This window comes from Pteropus alecto, unplaced genomic scaffold (assembly GCF_000325575.1).
Source record: "Pteropus alecto unplaced genomic scaffold, ASM32557v1 scaffold113, whole genome shotgun sequence".
In the NCBI taxonomy this organism is placed as follows: Eukaryota; Metazoa; Chordata; class Mammalia; order Chiroptera; family Pteropodidae; genus Pteropus; species Pteropus alecto.
Window position 1 is genome coordinate 8,060,227 of NW_006433949.1, and position 18,864 is coordinate 8,079,090.

The 18,864-nt window shown below is 45.6% G+C and overlaps 1 protein-coding gene and 1 pseudogene across 1 annotated transcript in view; one reads left to right on the forward strand and one right to left on the reverse strand.

The window, feature by feature from the left end:
* UPB1 (beta-ureidopropionase 1) overlaps positions 1-7,964 on the reverse strand; it is a 29,437-nt gene extending 21,473 nt beyond the window's left edge. Inside the window, exons 1-2 of the mRNA XM_006908728.1 lie at positions 7,861-7,964; positions 1,717-1,888 (exon numbers count right to left, since the gene is read on the reverse strand). Of these exons, the coding sequence (XP_006908790.1) occupies positions 1,717-1,888; positions 7,861-7,964 (276 nt within the window). The remainder of the gene's footprint in view (positions 1-1,716; positions 1,889-7,860) is intronic.
* Positions 7,965-18,569: 10,605 nt separating this feature from the next.
* LOC112477276 lies at positions 18,570-18,688 on the forward strand (annotated as a pseudogene).
* Positions 18,689-18,864: the final 176 nt, after the last annotated feature.

The window sequence follows — 18,864 nt, forward strand, 5'->3', positions numbered from 1 at the left end:
GCATTTGGCACAACCACCCTCATCCAACGAGCTGCAAGAGGATGAGCAGGGTGGGGAAGTTCTGATATTTCATACTGTCGTCAGGTCCAAAATCTGCCACAAAACGGGGAGCTGCAGAGCCTCTGGGGTCCCCCACACACTCAACGCTGCCTTTCTGAGCCTCGGTTTCCTTGTCTAGAGAATGGGGAGAACTGCCTGCCTTGTGTGCTGCTTACTGTAAGACCAGGACCATTCCCTGCGGAAACTGTTCCCTCGCCCCAGGACACAGTCCCCTTTCCACCACCCTGCATTCAAGGCTTTGGGGATGCCTCGTCCTGCCACTTTTATTTTTGTGTGTACCTTATCATCGAATGACTTGCCTTTCCCAGCTGTGCCCTTGGCCAGGAATGTGCTTCCTTCCCCCACCCAATCCTCCTCCCTGGATGGGGAGGATTATCCATGTCACGTGTCACTCACAGAGGGGAGACTCTCCCAGGAGTATTGAGGTACCTCTGTGCTCCCCAGCCTACGTGTGCCCCTTTGGTGGTGTTGTTCCCATTGTGCTGTCATGTTCTCCCACTGTCTGTCGCTCCCATGACCCCATGAGCTCCTTCAGAGCAGGGGGAAAGTGTCCTCATCTTCTCTGTGTCCTCAGCACAACAGCTGGCTCCCAGGAGACAGTCGGAAGTGTTTGTTCAAAGAAAGACCAGAGGAACCAGGCTGAAAACCCGGAGAGCACAGATTTTTTACAGTGCTCTCTATCTCCCCTGTGAGACTGCACGCCAGGGCCCCACAGATGTTCCCGGGGCAGGGAGCAACAGTAGGCAAAAAGTGCTTCTAGGCGTTTTGGGGCTGAAAACAGCACCCTTGCCTTTGACGACCTGACAATCTGGGACAGTCGAGGACACATGTTCACAGTCAACTAACCTGGAGACAAAAGGTGAACAGAGAACCAGAAATCTTTTAATCCAACAAAAGCTGAGGAAGAACCAACGTGAAAGACAATGCAGAACCCAACCTGGAATCCAACTGACCTTAGGTTTCTCTAGAATCCCTGAGAATTCTCAAGCATGCTCTATCTGGAGCTACGTCTGCAGAGAAGGCCTGGAAAGTTTGAGCAGCTGGAGGAAAGTGGTGAAGTGTATACGAGAAACCACCTGCGTCCGTGAAAACATATTTCTTTAGGGAAATACAACGTGCCATCACATTGATAGTAATAGTCAGATCATAAGAAGATCATAAGCAAATGCCTGCAGCCCTGCAGGCACCATCAGCTGACAGACATCTGAGTATGGTGAGTCTCGCCCTTAGGAACAAGGCAGAGAAACGCATCAACGGACGGATGGGTCCTGACTGGCGTGCGTTGGCAAGTGGCCTTTTGGCAGGAGACTGAGAGGCAGAGTTCCCTGGAGAGAGCATGAGCCAGCCAAAAGGGCCCCATCTCAACTGGTAAATGGAACAATGGATCAATCACAGGAGAGGAAGTGAGGGGTAGGTGGAAAGGACAGTGAGGAGTGAGAGGGAGGCAGAGAAAGGGGAGGAGCCAGAAGAGAAGGAGGAGCCAGAGACACAGGGAAGTGGGGTGGCTAGGGCCGAAGTATCTGGGCGACCATTTGACCACTCGATGTGCTTGCGGACCTCGAGTGAGTGGCCAGCAGGGCACTGTTGGGTGTGTTCAAAACACAGAATAAATGGGCCATGGCCTGTTTATGTATTTACGGTCAAAAGAGGCTGCACCTGTTTCGCCACAGGGGCGTCTGCAGGCAGGGGAGTTCTGTTCTGAACAAGCCCCACACGCACGGTCCGAGGTCGCCTCAGCTGCTCCTCTGCGGCCTCGAAGGCGTAGCCCTGCAGCTCAAAGTCCCTTTCGGAGGCGAATTCAAAAGCCCTGCTGGGCAGGTCTAGCTTCCTAAATGGGCAGGAAAGAAGAGGGGAGATGATTTGCATGAGGCGTGCGGAATTTAAAATTTCCCCAACCCCACAGTCTTTCATCGGGTAGAGAAGAGGTGCTGCGTCCTGGTTAGAAGGCAAACAGAGCAGCCAGTGCCAGAGCATGGGGAGTTGGAGCGGGGCCTGGCAGAGAGGGGGGGCCTGCCTGGCTGGGCGGGAACGAACACCGCACGACACACACAGAGTGTGGACTTCGTCAGTCACTGGGGAGATTTCAGCAGCGGGGTGGCAGTGGTCAGGCCTGGCCAAAGGAGGAAGCAGGGTGAGGGTTGGGAGCGGCAGGTGACTCGTCGAGAGTTGACCTTTTAGAGATGCTGAAATCAGGGTGGGGATTAAAGTCTCAGCGGTCAGCACAGAAGTGAGGGAATGGATGCCCAGACGAGTTCTAGATACGGCTGGGTGGAAAGGCCAGGGCTGAGGCATGAGGGAAGGCCCTGTGACCCTTCACCACCAGGGATTGCAGGTCTCCAGTGTCCCCACTGTCCTGTTTTGCTGCTGCTCCTGCCAGAGAACGGGGCTGGTGTGTGTGTGGAGAGTGTTCCATGCACGTGCTGGGGCTTGGTGGGGGCCCAAGTGTCCAGACCAAAGGCCCAAGCACTCATCCTGGTTTGTGGTTTATTAACAAAGGCAAGTGGATTATTTACGAAACCTCCCACTGAAGTAACCATTGGCCAAACACCTCTGATGCCTGTTGTGCCCAGGATGGAGGCCAAACCCACAGGGGGATGGGGGCTTGACCCCTGGCCAGGAAGGCCTTACCATCTAGGGATGAGATGGTTATGAAATACCCAGAGAACACATCAAAAAATAACCTGACAGCCATTATCTAATAATAATATTTCCCTCCTACTTTAAGTCACTTTCTTAAAGATGTTTCTTTCAAAATCACAGCCCTGTCAGCCCAAGCCCCCTGTCGCCGCCCCCTGCCAGGCGGTTTCCATGTGATCTCCTTGACAGCTCAGCGTTGGGTTCCACCCCTGACAATCAGCCTGCTTTTCAACTAGTCAGGGTTCTGTTAGCTTCAGCGGGTTGGAAATAACAGCAAGTGCCCCCAGCAGAGCCCACACTGTGCCTTCTTTTGCCGTGACTGCCTCAGAGATAGTCCTCCTGCCCTCAGGCAGCAGGGCCCCCCATCTCGGCAGGCCTCCACCCCAGGTTAAGTCTCTGTGTTGGACAGGAGGAGAGAAGGGTGTATTTGTTTCCCCTAAGGCCTATGGGCCAGGGAACCGGACTGCCCTTTGAGAGAGCTCCTGGCAGCCCCACCCTCCGCCTGAGGTCTCACCCCAGGAAGATATCAGGCAGATGAGGTCTTGTTTTGAGTTTGCGAGCCCTGCTATAACCATCACTTGGATGATGTCCCTCAGTCTCTGGTCATCTCTCCCCATCCAGCCCACAGCTGTCTGCTCTCCCCATCTTTCCACCGCCATCAGCCTCATTATTCCAAGATATACGACCTTCCTGCCTCCTCACCATCTATGCTGAGTGCTGCCTCCATCTTTGCACCGCCCCAGTTCCCTGCGAGGTTTCCCCACCCTGCTCTGAAACAGGGGGCCCATCGCTGAGTCTTGGGGAACCCAACCAACCTCGAGCCCCATTCCATAAACATGTGCTGTGTCTACCAAAGGCTTGTCTCGGGGATGTGGTGAGGCACAGATCAGCCATGGCCCAGGAGGGGCGGAGACCAGCAAATGAGCCACGACTTCACTGGGGGGAGGGCGAATAGGAGGGGTGGAGGATCTGTGCTGCCCACTACCCTCCCTTGGTCTCCAGAGTTGGCTTTCTGCCCCTCTGCCCCTCATCCTGCTACTAAGGGCCCCACCTCTCACTTCCAACTTCAAGGAAAGCCCACTACTTAGCCCCAAGACACCCTCCCGCCCCACCCCTTCCGCTGGGCCCCCACATCTCCGCCCAGGCTCAAGGCAGACCTTGCCTGAGGGAACTCAGCTCCTGCTTCTTCAGTAACCTTTCACTTCTGGAACTTCATCTTTCCCCTTCTAATGGCTCTTTACCATCAGCATTTTAAATAATTAAACTAGAGCTTTGTTACGAAAGAAACACATATTCATGGGAGAAAAAAAAAAATCGAACAGTGGAAAAAGTTATCAAAGGAAAAATGAGTCTCCCTCTCCATCCCATCCCTTAGCCCCAGTCCTGAACTTCAGAGATGACCTCTCTTAACAATGTTTTATGTACCTTCCCGATATTTCTCTTTCTGTACGTGTTTTATAAATACAATAGCATCAGTCTGTATATTCTGCTCTCCCACCTGCCTTTTTCACTTAACAATACACATGGCTTGGACATCTCTGTCCGGCATAGACCCACCATATACACCACTAAAGCTGATTGAGTCTCTCCCATTAAAAAACTAGGGGAAAAAAAAAGGAGGGGGAGGGGGAGAACAGGTTCTACACAGGTCCCTTTTATTACCTCGCTTGCTCTCTCTCCCCTCCCCTCTGCTGGAAGCTTCCTTGCAATCTTCACCTGCCACACCTTCCTCAGCCCTTGTTCTCAGGCCCCCACACCCCACCTTGAGCCACCAGCCTTCTGGTTGCTAAAGCCAGTAGACTCCCTGCTGTCCTCATCCTACCAGATCTTATGCCACCAGACACTCTGACTCTGTCCCACTCAGCATCCTTGCTACCCACCCTAGGGCCCCCTACCACTGCATCCTGGCCTCTAGAATCTCCCACAAAGCCTCTGCTTCCTCTGGCCCCTTTAACATCAGGTTCTCCAGAATCCCACTCTGCACTCCTTCCTCCTTCACCTGAAATAATCATCTTTGGGACCACCCCAAGCTCTGCCTCCCTGCTGAGGCCCATCTCCTCATGGTCCCTATAGTCGGTTGAACTGTGGCCCCCAAAAAGATATGTCCATATCCTAATACCTAAAACCTGTGAACGGGACCTCATCTGGAGAAAGGAACTTTGCAGATGTAATTAAGGATCTCAAGATAAGGCTATCCTGAATTATATGGGTGAGCCCTAAATCTAGTGACTAGTGTTCTTATAAGAGATGCCCAGAGGAGAGACATAAGGAGAAGGCCATGTGAAGACAGAGGCAGAGATGGGAGTGATGCTGCCATAAGCCAAGGAATGCCAGAAGCTACCAGAAACTGGAAAAGGCAAGGGAGAATTCTCCCCCGGGGCCTCTGGAGCAGTATGGCTCTGCCAACACCTTGATTTTGTACTTCTGGTCTTCAGAACTGTGAGAACAAATGTCTTTTGGTTTAAGCTACCAGTGTGTGATAATTTGTTACAGTAGCCCTAGGAAGCTAACAGCATTCCCCATCCAATTCACCAGCCTTTCCCAAAACTGCTTCTCATCAGATGAATCCACCAGCCACCTGAGTGTGCAAACCAGAAGCTGGAATGATCCTGCCTCCTCTGCCACACCTGCTAGCCACGTTGTCCACTGACCTCCCTGAGACCTCTGGAACCCTTCTTCCTCTCCACCCTCAGACACTCTGTTTGCTTTAGGCCTCCTCATCCTTCACCTGTCCTTTTCAAATTCTTGAAAGGCTCCCATCACCATCAAGACAAGTCCTTCTGCCTCAGCATGGCATACAGAGCCCCCAGGACTCACCCCAGCTACTCCTGCCTCCCCGCTCGGGTGAACCCTACAGTACTCTACACCCACAGTCTCCAAATGAGCATGTCCCCTGGTGTCCGGGCCTTGGCCTAGAATACCTGAACCCTTCCTGTCTCCAAAAGAACTCCTCCATCTCCTTCAGGTTGCAGCTGAAGCGTGGCGCCTCTGGGATGCCTTCTTGACCTGCCCCAACCTTGTACATGTAGATTCTCTAGCTCTCCCTGCATCTTTCTCTCACGATACAGGATAACCATTCGAAGAAAGTCCCCTGAGGGTTGCAACAATGGCTTACTCATCCTTGTATCCCCAGTGCCTGAGACAAAAATAAACGCTCAATAAATGTTTGTTGAATGAACAAATGCTTCTTGGTTCTAGCTGTCTTAAAATTGAGAGTTGATGTTCTTTGGGGATTTCATCTGTCTGGCAGAGGCAAAGGCCTATTTAGCTCATTCATTTAGCAAACGCTTACTAAGCATCATCTTTGTGTTGGGCAGAACAAGTCACAGGAGAGAAGGTGGGCTTGTGTGGAGTGCAAAGGGAGTCCAGGGGAGGGGCTGAGGATTCAGGCTCCACCGGGCTGTCACAGAGGCAGCCATGTCCAAGTCAGGCTGTGAGGACCGAACTGGAGTTTAAGTGGGAGAAGATGTTTTAAATGATTCATTTCCTACTTTAGTTTGCAATCCCATTTATAGCCAAATCCTACTCTATCGCAAGAACTGAACAAGTACAAAGGTTTATGCCCTAGAAGTAAAGCCTGGAAGGGCTCAGTGCTGAGTGGAACAGACCAAGAAAAGGCAATAAGAAAAAGAGGAAATGGGGAGCCACTTAACTCAGTTATTGTGAACCAAGCCCCAGGATGAGGCCTGGCAGTCACTGGTCAATGGACGTTGGTCCCAATTTACCACCCATTATAATCCCTCCCCACACCTAAGCGACCCAAATGCTCATACAAAGCCCTTCTTGCAAGGTAGTCCTTACCCTGTTTTCTAGCATGTGCCCTAGTCAACCACCTATGTGGGAAACTTATTTCTCTTTTCCCGCTTTGCCTCTCCCTGACACTCATGAGCCCTCTATCTTTTTTCCCAGAGAACATACCCCCTCACCCTTCAAACAAACCTTTTCTCATCCCTGGAACTGTAGCTTGAGACACTCCTTGCTTTAAGACACCTTCTTGACATCTTCTTTGGGAGCCTCAACTCTAAAAGACTTTGCCCATGATAAACCTTGATAAGGTTCGGTAGAAAGTGGTATTCCAGCCTGAGCACACTAGAGGGGCCTTGAAGGTCATCCAGTCCTGGTACTCCTCTTTGGGTATGATGAGCCCTTTCTGACCAAATTCAGTACCCCTCCCGCCCCCAAAGATGGTTGTTCTACCTTTATCATCCACTAGCTGTGAAAACACCTTTGTATTTGAGGTCTGACCTCCTTATAGTAACTCCACAGCAGCTGGAAGATGGGAAGCACTGACCCAATCAACACCCTCATGTTTACAGTGAGTTGATCAGATTCTGCCTCAAGGTCACTGCCAAGGTCAGGAAGCCTGCCAATTGGCAAGGAAGTGGAAGGACATTTAGTTAGGAGTTGAATGGGGTCAAAGTTTGGATTTCCTTCTAAGAGCCACGGAACTCTCTCATAGACTTTTAAGCAAAGGAGCAACAGGATATGATTTACAGTTTCTGGTTGTGAAAAGAAGACTGAATAGAAACCAGAGTAGAAGGAGAAGTATCTTCCAACTTTGTATACCCAGTCTCAGCAGTGCACTATCTCCAGAAAGCCCTAGTGATGCACAAGACTGGCTGGGAGTGGGAACACATCTGTACCAAGTGTGGTAACTAACTTCTATTGCTTGCCAAGTGGGAAAGTTTCCTTGGCCAACCAGATTCAGAAGGCTTCTATCTCCAAGAGTCCACTAGAGGCCGGTCACTGCAGGAAGGAGGAGCTGGGGCTGGACAATCAGTTGATCTGCCGGGGGCTCTGGCTGGAGGCACTGACTGGGATAGACATCCAGAGTCCAGGCTTGGACCTGGGGAGAACACTGATCACTGGAAGCGGGTCAGAAGAGTTAGGTGGCCACAGAGAAAGCCTCAGGGAGTAAAAAGCCCATCCTTTCTCTTCTAGATCCAGGTAACTGGAGAAGTGGCTTGTAGAGGTCACGCTGCCGTTGTGCAACGCCTGAGCACCCCAGAACTTCATATCTAGGCTTCGTATGGTCTCTGCTAGCCCACTCAGGACTTCATTGACTCCCCCAAAGAGCCCTTGAGATGCTGAAACAGTCATCACGGTCCCCCGAACCCACGCTCGCTGTCCACAACCCTCCGCCCCAGCCTCCGGGCCCCAGACCTGGTCTCCTTGCCATAGAGAACGCGTTTCACCTCCCGCAAGTCTGCGGGCTGCAGGTGCTTCTCCAAGCACTGCTCCAGCGACTCCCACTCAGGTCCGGCCATGGCTGAAGTCCGCAAAGGCCGAAGTCCAGGCCCAAACTGCCTGCCCTTTATCCGAAGGGGGAGGAGTCAGAGGAGGAGACAGCCAGGCCCGCGCACAAACTCGCCTCTCTCCTAGCGAGCCTTCTGCACCTGCAAGTCTCTCGTAAGGGCACGCCCTCTCCTCGCGCCTCCCCAGCGCGCAGCCAATCAGCACCCCAGGGCTTCGCGGATGAGCCCGCCCCCGCCCTGCCATTGGCGCCTCGTTCGGCACGCGCCGGGACACGCCCCCTCCATGGCAGGGCCGCTTGGAGCCCTCGCGCGTCTGGAGCCCACTGCGGGCCTGGCTTACGCCCTTCCGTCGCCCTCGGAGGCCCTCGTGCCGGTTCCCAGGGCGGTTCTGTTGCCCTCTTGCTCGCCTTTACGTTCCACCTCTCACCTGCCCCAAGATGTCGGAGCGGGACCCGGTACCTGGAGAGGCGGTGAGGGATGCTGCGGCGGCGCGGGTCTGAGGTCCAGGGCCGGCGCATAGCAGCGCCTCTTCCGCCCTAACGCACCCCCGCGGGGCCTTTCCCCGCCGCGACTTCGGTCTCCGGTCCGTACCATGGGGTCGGCAAGCCAGCTGGCTCACCGCATGGGACTGCGGAGGAAGATACGGGACGAGTTTCAGTATCCCGAGGGATAGGAGGCTGCCCCTCGGTCTTCCAGTGCCCATTATTTCTTAGAATTTATAACCCTGAGAGTCCCGGCGGCAGCGTCCTCCGACCCTGGAGTTCGGCGTTGGAGCCCTGGCCGCGCGGACGTCGCTTGAGCAAAAGGTCAAGTGATGCCATGCGCTTTCGTGAAGTTAATTCTGCAAAATGTTGGGTCCCCGCACAGCGGTTCACCCTCTGGACTCTTTGAACTCTGCCGTCTGCAGTGGCTGTGTCCCCATGGGCACTTCGCCGGCAGAGGGGCACTTTAGACTGTTTTGAGATGGTAGGGGTGAGAACTCTCTTGTAGTTCCCTCCAATCCCGGTGGTGTTGCCCTCTCAGGAACCAAAAAAGATCCTCTTTTCAGCCCAGCCGAGAATTAGGACAGCCTAACTCTGACGGGCATAATGGTGAAGGAACAAGTCCGCCCAAATCCTGATTTAGCCATTTGCAAACCTTGTGACCTCAGGGAAGTTATTAAGACGCTTGGGGCTTCTGCTGCTTTATCTGTAAAACAGGAATAAAACTACCTTGCAGTGTTGTTGAAAAGTAAGATAAGCACAGAGAGAGCTAAAAGTAGGTGTTGTAGGGCCAAATACTTTAGATGTGTTATGTGGGCCACTAACTCAACTTTTGGTCATTGTTTTGATAAATGTTAACTGGCACTTTCCAGTATCTGATGGAGCTGGCTGGCTGTTCAAGAATGCAAACTTTGAAGGCTTTTGTACGTAAGGTTCTGAGATAAGGACAATACACAGACAAACAAGATCTCGTACCTCTTCATGATTTAAGTTAGGGACACACTTGGAACTATGGCAGATTTAAATAATGTGATATGAAAAAGGTACACAATATGCTATGGAGCTCAGAGGAAGCTTTGAGTTCTGGCCTAGAAAAGGAAATCATTTAAGGCCCCAGGGAAGAGGCCTTATTGTTGACTCGAAATGCCTCAGAGGGAACTTGAACCCCCGCTTCTCAGGCCTGCTCTTATCTTCTGTATGGTATTTCCTATTTTAGTTAATGCCTTCACTGCCCACTCATTTGCCAAGGCTTTGGAAGTCATTCTCAGCTCCTTTGTGTTCTTTCTTTCTCCCATACAATCAAGCATCAAGTTCTGCTAAATGTATCTCTTGAATTTTGTGAAAATCCTCCCTCTCACCTCATGCCTACAATCATGTCATCTTTCGCTTGAATTGTTACCAGTCTTCTAACTTACCTCTGCTATCTACCTGTAGTTGTCTTTTTAAAACTAATAGCTTACCATCCTTTGTACTCTCTCATTCAATGTCTCCCTACCTGGAATGACCGTTCATCTTCCGTTTTGTGAACTCCTACTCATCCTCCAAGATGCAGCTCAAATATCACCTCCAATGGAAAGTCTTCTCCAATTTCTCCAGAAATATTGGACTCCACTAACCCTCTATCGGAACACTTATCAAACACTATTGTGTAATTATTTCTGGGCTCTGGGCAGGAACTGAGTCTGATCTATTGTTGTATCTACAGGGCTTTGGACTGTTGAAGGAATTAATTCTGATGAGATCAAGGACATTCATTAAGGCGGTGACATTTGAGCTTGAACTTGAAGCAGTAGAAACTATTATTACTATTTAAATTGCTTAATCCATCTTTCTCTCTTTTTAGGTGACAGGTCATTCATCCTAGGCTGTTATAAACCAGGCTTTCACAGATATGAAACACTTGAGTAGGATTCAAAAAGCTATACTAAAATTGTTATATTTGCCCAATTTATTTTTCACTTTAGATAATAAGACACTTCATTAGATCCTTCTGTGGCAATCATTTTGAAAGACTTTAAGCTCTGCCCTAGTTTCTTTTCGAAATATCCAGCCAAACCCCAAAGGTTTTAACTGCATGTAAGCATACTAGAGTAAGGGACTCCTTCTTTTTGTGAAGACCAAGACAAACTCTTTCTCTGGCAACCAGGGTGTGGTATATGGACATGTAATCATTTGGTAAGTGTATACAAACATGAACAGGAAGGATGGAATACACCGCAGCCTCAATATGGTGGTTAACCTCTGGAGAGGGAGGTAGGGGAATGGGCTAGAGGAATGAGAACCATCTGCTGATGTATAATATTTTAATTCTTTTTTTTAAAAAAAGAATTAAAAAAAAGAATTAAAAGATTAACATTTTAAAAATCTGGGTGTTTGGTAATATGCTTTCTTTATATTTGAAATATTTTATTTAAAAAAAGAGCCTTAGACCAGGAGTCAGGAAACGGCAGTTTAGTCTGGGTTCTACCATTAGCTCAGTTTTCCTGCTATAAGAAAGGCAGGGGATGGTAGGGAGCTGGGAAGATAGTCTCTAGAGATAATCTAAGCCTTTCTTAATTCTAGTAAAGTATGATTCTAATATTCTAATCATATGTAACTTCCTCTATTTACACGCTTATCTGCGACAAAAGAATTTCATTATGGAGGCTGGTTTTATAGAAAGAGCTCATTTGTTAAAAATGTATTAGTGTCTATTTTTAGGTGTTACTTTTAAATTCACTAATGCATTAATTTTAATCCTTAGGAAAGGTACTTAAGGTACTATGGGTTCTGCTCATCAACATTTGAAAGACTAAAATTTTATTATCAGCACTGGTGAGCAATGCTTGCAAGGGCTGTAACTCCAAAATCCCACCTGTCTGTCCTCTTTTCTTCTATGAGCCAGAGGGGCTGCTTGTGTCCTCATTAAGCATTTTACAGCACACAAAAGCATTTGCCTCTTTTTGTCCTGTTTTATCCTCCCAATAATACTGTGGCTTATGGGGTAAGAGTTCTTGGTATTTGTCAGATTTCCAAGTTAAACACAACACTTAACTGGAAATAAAAATATAGGAGCCAGTCTAGTCAAGGGTAGGAAAGATCTGGAGCGACTTTCTAAAGGCCCAATTTCTGGGTTAACTTGTTTCTACATGGTGTTTATTAGCTCAGAAGTCACAGTTCTTGCTTTGCTAGGGTTTATTTTATTGTTATTTTATTATCCTTATAGGAATTTAAGTGTCGCACATGAAAGAGTTTTGAAATAATGTACTCAAGCCAATTGAAAATGGATTTTGTAGCAGAGCAGGGCCAGACCAGCCAAAATGGTGGCATATGAGGTTTCTTTGTCTCCTTTTTAGCAGCTTGAACTTTTCGTCCCTTGTTTTCCTTTGAGATTTTTTTTTTTTTTTAATATATGAGTTTTTTGCTTCTCCCCTCATGACTAGCCCTACTCATCCCTGCAAGGCCTTTACTCCCAGTAAACTTTCATAATTCATCTTTTTTTTTTGTAATCCATCTTAATGTTAGCTGAACAACACTCAAAAGCACTGATCAACTCCATTTTAGTAGGGTAGGAGACTGTTAAAGATCCTACAGAAGGAACTTTCTGATGGTAAAAGTATCAGACATGAGAAGAGGTCCTGAGAGAAATATTTAGATCAGGAGACCCCACCCTACAGGTAACATCATTCAATAACTTCCTTTTTTTTTTTCTGGAATATGGCTATCTGATGTATCTTATACATTCCTATTGCAACTTATACATTCTTTGTAAAGGCTTTTATCATCTCCTAGTTACTTCAACCAACTCTTCATCAGTCTTCCTGCCTCCCAACTTCAAATTCCCCCTTGGTCTTGGTTCCCAGGGTGCTCTGTTCTTTAGTGGCACTCCAAGAATGGCATGGCATAAGGCCTCATCTCATGCTATAATTCTTTCCCGTCTTATACTTTGGGCTCCAGCATTGTCAAACAGCTTCTAGTTACACAAACATTCCACACCATTTAATGCCTCTGTTTTTGCTCAGCTCCTCTTCACCTAGATAATTCTTACCCAAACTCTAAGATTCCATTCAAATGTCTCCTCTTCAATAAAGCCTTTCCTGGCTTCTTCAGGCTTGCTTAAGTTTCCACATCTGTGTTGCCTTAGTATTGAATCTGTTAAGTTTCTTGAGGATAGAGGTATGACATGTCTTTGAATCTACAGTGCTTTGCATATAACTGGTGCTCAATAAATAATTGTCGAACCAAATCGAACACTGTATTAGTATTTATAAATGTTTATATAATCACTTATCGGGTCTTTTTTACATATAATATCTCAGTAGCTGATTATTTAGCCTGCTTTTAAAAAAGACCACCCTTGACTGGCAGCTTCATAATCCTCTCCTTTCAGTAAGACTCTCAGCTGTCTTTGCACCGTGGTCATCGAGGACACAGGTAGTTCCAGTCCTTGAGTGACTCCCAACAGCAGTAGATAGTGGTGGAGGGAGTCTGCTCTCAGGATCTGCTTCATGTAGCACAGCTCTGTTTACTGGGAAGTCACTGGTTCAGTATCATGGTTCACCCCTCTCTGATTAGTCTCCTGGCCCATAGTCCTTTGAAGTTTGGTAGGATCCTTGGCCGTAATATTCTTGAGTTATAGATAATATATATCGGACTCCATTTTTAGAAATGTCCTAGCTATAAGTAACAGACAGCTGCCTACTTGTATTTTGAGGAACAGTACAATGTAACAGAAAGAACATTGAATTGGGTATATAAATAGGTTCTATTCCTGGTTTTGCTATTAGGTAATTGCCGCTTTAGAAATTACTTGATACCTCTTCCTAATCTCCAAAGTTAAAGGCATTGTACTAATTCTCATAAATTCTATGATTTTATGATTGCTAGTGTTTGACATCTCTTAAGTATTGTAACAACTATTTGTTACATCAAGACCCTTAAAAAAAAAAAATCTGGATAGCAAGGGCAAGTAGAGCACATTTTGTCTAATACCTGGAGGAGAACTCCTTGGATTTTAGTGCCTTAGTGCCAGGACTGGGCCTCACTTGTCTCAGAGTGCTACAGGTTCAGTGGGAAATGCATACTAAAAATACAAGGACTTGGGGTTCAGCCCTGGTTCTACCCTTTTTCAGCCATGTAACCATAGACAAGTCATGACCTTCCTAAGTCTGTTTCTTCATCTAATAATGAGGATAATAATACTCATTCCGCTTTCTTTGATTTGAAAGAATCAAAGTTAAAATATTTTTAAAAATCCATACAGTGTTATCTCTATAAGATATTATCTTTAATCTAGGAAAATATGTTTGGATATAATATTCTCATGGGAAATCATAAACATACCATCCTTAATGTACTGGATACTTATTTTTGAGGCATGTTTCCAGTGGTAATATTGCTTTGAATCATTTATATTCTTTCCACCAGTTCTTCTGGTGATAAATAATATACCTTTGAAAGACAAGTAATTTTGAGGAAGGCTACAGTCTGAGGCCATGAAATAAAGCAAAGCTGACTAGCCTAAGCTGAAATCTAGTCCATGACCCATCTCTAGTTTGTCGTCATTTGGCTAGCAAACTAAAAAAAATAACTGGGGATTAAATGATTGAGCAGGTACATAGCTGTACATAACCTAAGGGTGAAACAGTGTATAGAAATAATTAGATATTTGTTAAGTATCATTAGGAATGCAAAATCCTAGGTTGAATTTTTGGGATCCAAATTTTATGAAGTATCAATATGATAAGTAAAGCTTTCTTTCTACCTCCTTCTCCCCCTAAAACAATTGCAAAAATATGCAATGGGCTTAGCAGCAATACATGTGGCATTTAAGCTCAATGTGAGTGAGTTATGGCTGCCCAAAAAGCTGATATAGTCTTCGGTTGCATTATGAGAGGCATAGTGTCCAGAACAACAATGAGGCAACTACTCTACTCTTTTCTATGCTGACTAGAGAACACCTGAAATTAATCTATCTATGGGCTGGATATGAAGCATATAGATCATCTTGAATACATCTAGAAAAAAAACAGATGATGTTGGTGAGAACATTTAACAACAGCAATAACAACAAATAGTTGAAAGCACTGAGAATATTTATCCAGCAAAACAAAGCATACAAACTCAGGAACGATATTGTTATTCAGATGTCCAAAGGGAACATGGATAGAGGTTTATATTTGTTCCATATGGCCCTAAGGAGAGGAGCTGGGGTCAGTGGATAGAAATTCAAGGAAGCATATTTCAGTCCGAAACAGTTATTTCCAACAGATGATTCAAAAGATAAAATAGGTTGCCTCTGCAGGCGGTGAGTTCTCAATCATTCCAGCTGTTCAAGTACTGTCCAAATGACCACTTGGTGGGAGTGTTGTAGAGGAAAGTTAGTCATCAGATGGGTAGTTGAATCAGACAGTCCATGGTTTGTGTATATTGCTTTAACATGAATCAGAAAAAAAAAAGGGGGGGATATGAAATCCAGAGAACAGACCATGAAACAATACAAGACAGACAGTTCGATATATCAAGAAATGAAAGTCAAGAAGTGTAATCTTACTGAAGAACCAGGTGATGGGAAGACTGTAGTAGTAGTAGTGGTAGTAGTAATAGTAGTAGTAGTAGAGGTGGTGGTGGCGTAGCAGTGTAGTAGTAGTGTATTTGTTTGGTTTAGTTGGTTTTAAAGGAAAAGGGCCACTTTTATTGCTAGTATGTGTGGACTAGATTCTGGTGACAGGAGTTCTGGTCCCAGAATCAGAGGATGAAACAACTCTCTTATGGTCGTAAAGAGTAATTTCAATTTGGAAGTAGTTGTATCTGGGGCTCGATTAAGAAAAAAAAATAACTATGAGGATTACAAGATTAAGCAGCTACACAGCTATCTATACACAGCCTAAGGGTGAAACAAGTATATAGAAAGAATTGGATATTTGTTAAGCCAGGCCAAAGAGACCTGTGATCTGTACTTTACCATCTCTAGCTAGCTGGCATCTGGAAATCCTTAACACTGAAGCAAAGTAGATTTTGTGCTTTGAGAGGCTGTGTTGTGTGCTAATTATCCGTTATGAAAGACTCGCAGTATTGTAATAATGTACCAGGTTCTCGGCCTCACCAATAACCTTATCACTGGCAAGTCCTGTCCTTAGTCCCAGATCTGAGTCTTTACTGAGTCAGATCTCAACCTTGCTGCTAGCTCTGCCTGAATTAATGCCCCAAATCGAATAACTAGTCTGCCATGTTTGGGGGATTAAGCCTTCTTGCACTCCAGTTCAGTAATTGAAGCTATGTTTTGTTTCCTTAAACCCAAGTCTCTCTCTGGCATCCCAGTGCATTGTCCCCTTTTAAACTTAGCACTGCCGAAGACTTGAATCTGGGTTTTGAGTTTCATTCTGGTTGCTTGGCCTTGCTAGTTCTTGCTGGACTCTAACACAGACAACTTCCTGGACTGCCGCTGCTAAATCTCAGGGCCCCAGAGGCTTACCTTTGGTATCTGTGGGACTTTCAGGTACAGGCTTTAATTGTCTAAGGATCAGGTCCCCCTTCATCATCAAGAGCCTTCCTTACAGTCCCAAGTTTCCCCTTGATCAAGGGAGTTGGTCTGACTATGCCATCTGCACCTGGATAGCCTAACTGATATTGGTCTTCACCCTGAGCTGTCTACAGAAGGCTGTCTCCCATATTCAGCCTCTGCAGCCACTAGCCAACAAAACCTTCTCGAACCTGGTACCGTGTGTCTTGCTGGACTTTCAGGCCATGCTCTGGGCTCCCCAGCCTCATCTCTGTTAACTTAATTGGGTACTTTTCCTGTGCAGACTCCAAAGAGTGAGTTTCAGCAGTCCATGGCGGGCTGCACAGTTTGCCTCAAAGGATCTTATAGCCATTTAATATTCATTCTCTTCATTGGTTAGTTTTATAAAGATGTGTTGAATGTGCCAGATACTCTGCCAGGCCCTGTGGTCAAACATGAATAAGTCATATGGTGCCTGCTCTCATAATCATAATAATAATGGCTTCTATTTCTTGAGCACCTGCTATGGATCAAGCACTATGCTAGGCCTATAAGTGACAGACTGCATAGGGAACGGGAAATGTGCTGTGAAGGGGTAGGAGGAAAATCTGGATAGTTTGTATTACATCCGTTGGGGTACAGATAAAGCACATTGTTAGTGCTTAAACAGTAGCTGTGTTTACAATATTAGGTAATAACCTTACCAAAAGTGCCACGCAGGTCCAGAGGTGGGAGAACAAACATCTGAGCGAGAAGGATGTGTGGAGGATGCAGGAAGATCAGTCCAAGAAGGAAAAGCAAGACTGCAAGCAGAAAAAGGTGGTCATTGCACAGTATCCAGTCTGTCTGGAACACCAGGGTAGAGAAAGGGTTGCACTGCACCCATGCGTGGGAAGATATCTAGAGAGTTCTAGAGACAAGTGTGCTAAAGAAAGACTCTAGCCATGAAACCCATTGCTATATTCACAGAGGAAAATGATTGCGTGAAGTTGTAAAAACCGGAAGGATAAGAAAAGCCTGAAAATTATCCAATTAAAGGAAGGAAGATTGCAGACTGCTTAGTCACCTGAAGAGAGAGAGTAGCCCTTACAAAATGAAAGGAGATGATTACATCACTTAAGTGGGCATTGATCAATGTGTTTGGCAGGACAAGTGGAAATGTTTTTCTCTTAAATAATTCAAGCCTGCAGCCTTCCAACCCAGTTTAAGATAGTATAAACGTCTACTATATATAAATGTGTATGGTGTTTCAGTGGTGAATGAGTAGAATTTAAAGGAGGAATAAGAAAACTTACTGTCTGTATTCAACTGAGAGTGCATGAATAAAACCCCTGACGGTAAATACACAATAGCCTTCAGTTGAACCTGTTATATAAAGAGAAGGAAATCCATTTGCTTGTCGACATGGAGTGTAACACACTTAGACCATATAATAATATTATAATCGGAGGGAGTCAAGCCTGATGAGTTAAAGCCATTTCTATATCTAACATTCTGTATTTCTATAAGGTAGACTTAATTCAAAATCTATGACAAATTGTCTGGCTAGTTGTCCATATTTTCCTCAGTATTTTCCTGAATTAATCGATACAGAAAGTGATGGGGAAACAAATGAAATTATAAGAGTATTAAAGTTATGGCCATATGCAATAGGATTACATAGTAATAATACCATTTAACTAATAAATTTCCCATCCATTGGGAAGCAGTGTTCTTATTTTATCAGAAGCAGCATGGTACAGTAGTAAAATCATAAATTTTTAAAGTTTCAGTTTGCTATGTATTAGTTTCATAACCCTGAGCGAGTTACTTCACTTTTCTGGACCTTCTTTTACTCCCTAGCATAAGATGATAGTATAGTACTTGCTTGTATGGCTGCTTCGAGGATGAAATGAAAAGCAGGTATGTGAAATAATTAGCAGTGCGATGCCCCACTCTGGGTAGGGCACCCCTTCCCCACAGTGATATTGCCACTCATCAGAATATTTGGAAAGTCTGTGGCACAACCTCTGGAATAATCTTAGTGGTGGTACTCAAGAAATCTACTGGTTTTTTGAGGGTGGATTTTATTTTTTTTAAAAAAGTTAACTCAGAGCTAAGTTAATGAGTAATCAGGATGGAGATGTTAACAAAGGGTGATAATAAAGCTTGGATTGTTGATTGACCCTGAAAGCAACTCCAACAGAAAAGTTCCAGAAAAGTGTTGAGCAAAAGCAGCATTTTTGGAATCAGTTTTGGGTAGATAAGTTCGTATGTACTTAAACTTCAGCTTTGTTACATTATAATCACACTTCATTTCTGTGGCAAGGATGATGCAAAACAGAATTGTTAACAGAGACTCGCAGAAGGTTAGGAGAAAACGAAACCATAGAAAATGCGTAGAGGCTGTCCTACCAGCACAGAGTTCATTAAAATATTTAAAATTCTTTCTGTAAATACTACTCAAGCCTGGGTGCTAACAATTTTTAAAGTCTCATTTATAAAGCATATTATATTAAGGCCTATTACATTCTCCCAGAGCAGAGCAGTCCTACTTAGTCTTCAACTCAGTATTCCTGTAAATGAATTTATCTTCCTGTTACTAACATCCTTCTTCCAGTTTCCCAGACGTAAAAATTTATCTGATTCTTTTTTTCTTACATTAAACCTATTACTGTCTACGGCCATGCCACCCTGAGCAAGCCCGATCCCGTCTGATCTCAGAAGCTAAGCAGGGTCAGGCCTGGTTAGTACTTGGATGGGAGACCACCTAGGAAGACCAGGTGCTGTAGGCGTAAAAAATAAAAATAAAATAAAAATGAAAAAATAAGGGATTGTAAACTGACAAGGTCCTTGCAATCTGAGAGGTCGACCAAAGGTTGCCTCGCCTAAAAAAAAATCAAAATAAAAAAAAACCTATTACTATCATTTCTGCTTTAGAAATGCCTTGCATTCTGTCCCTTTTTCAATC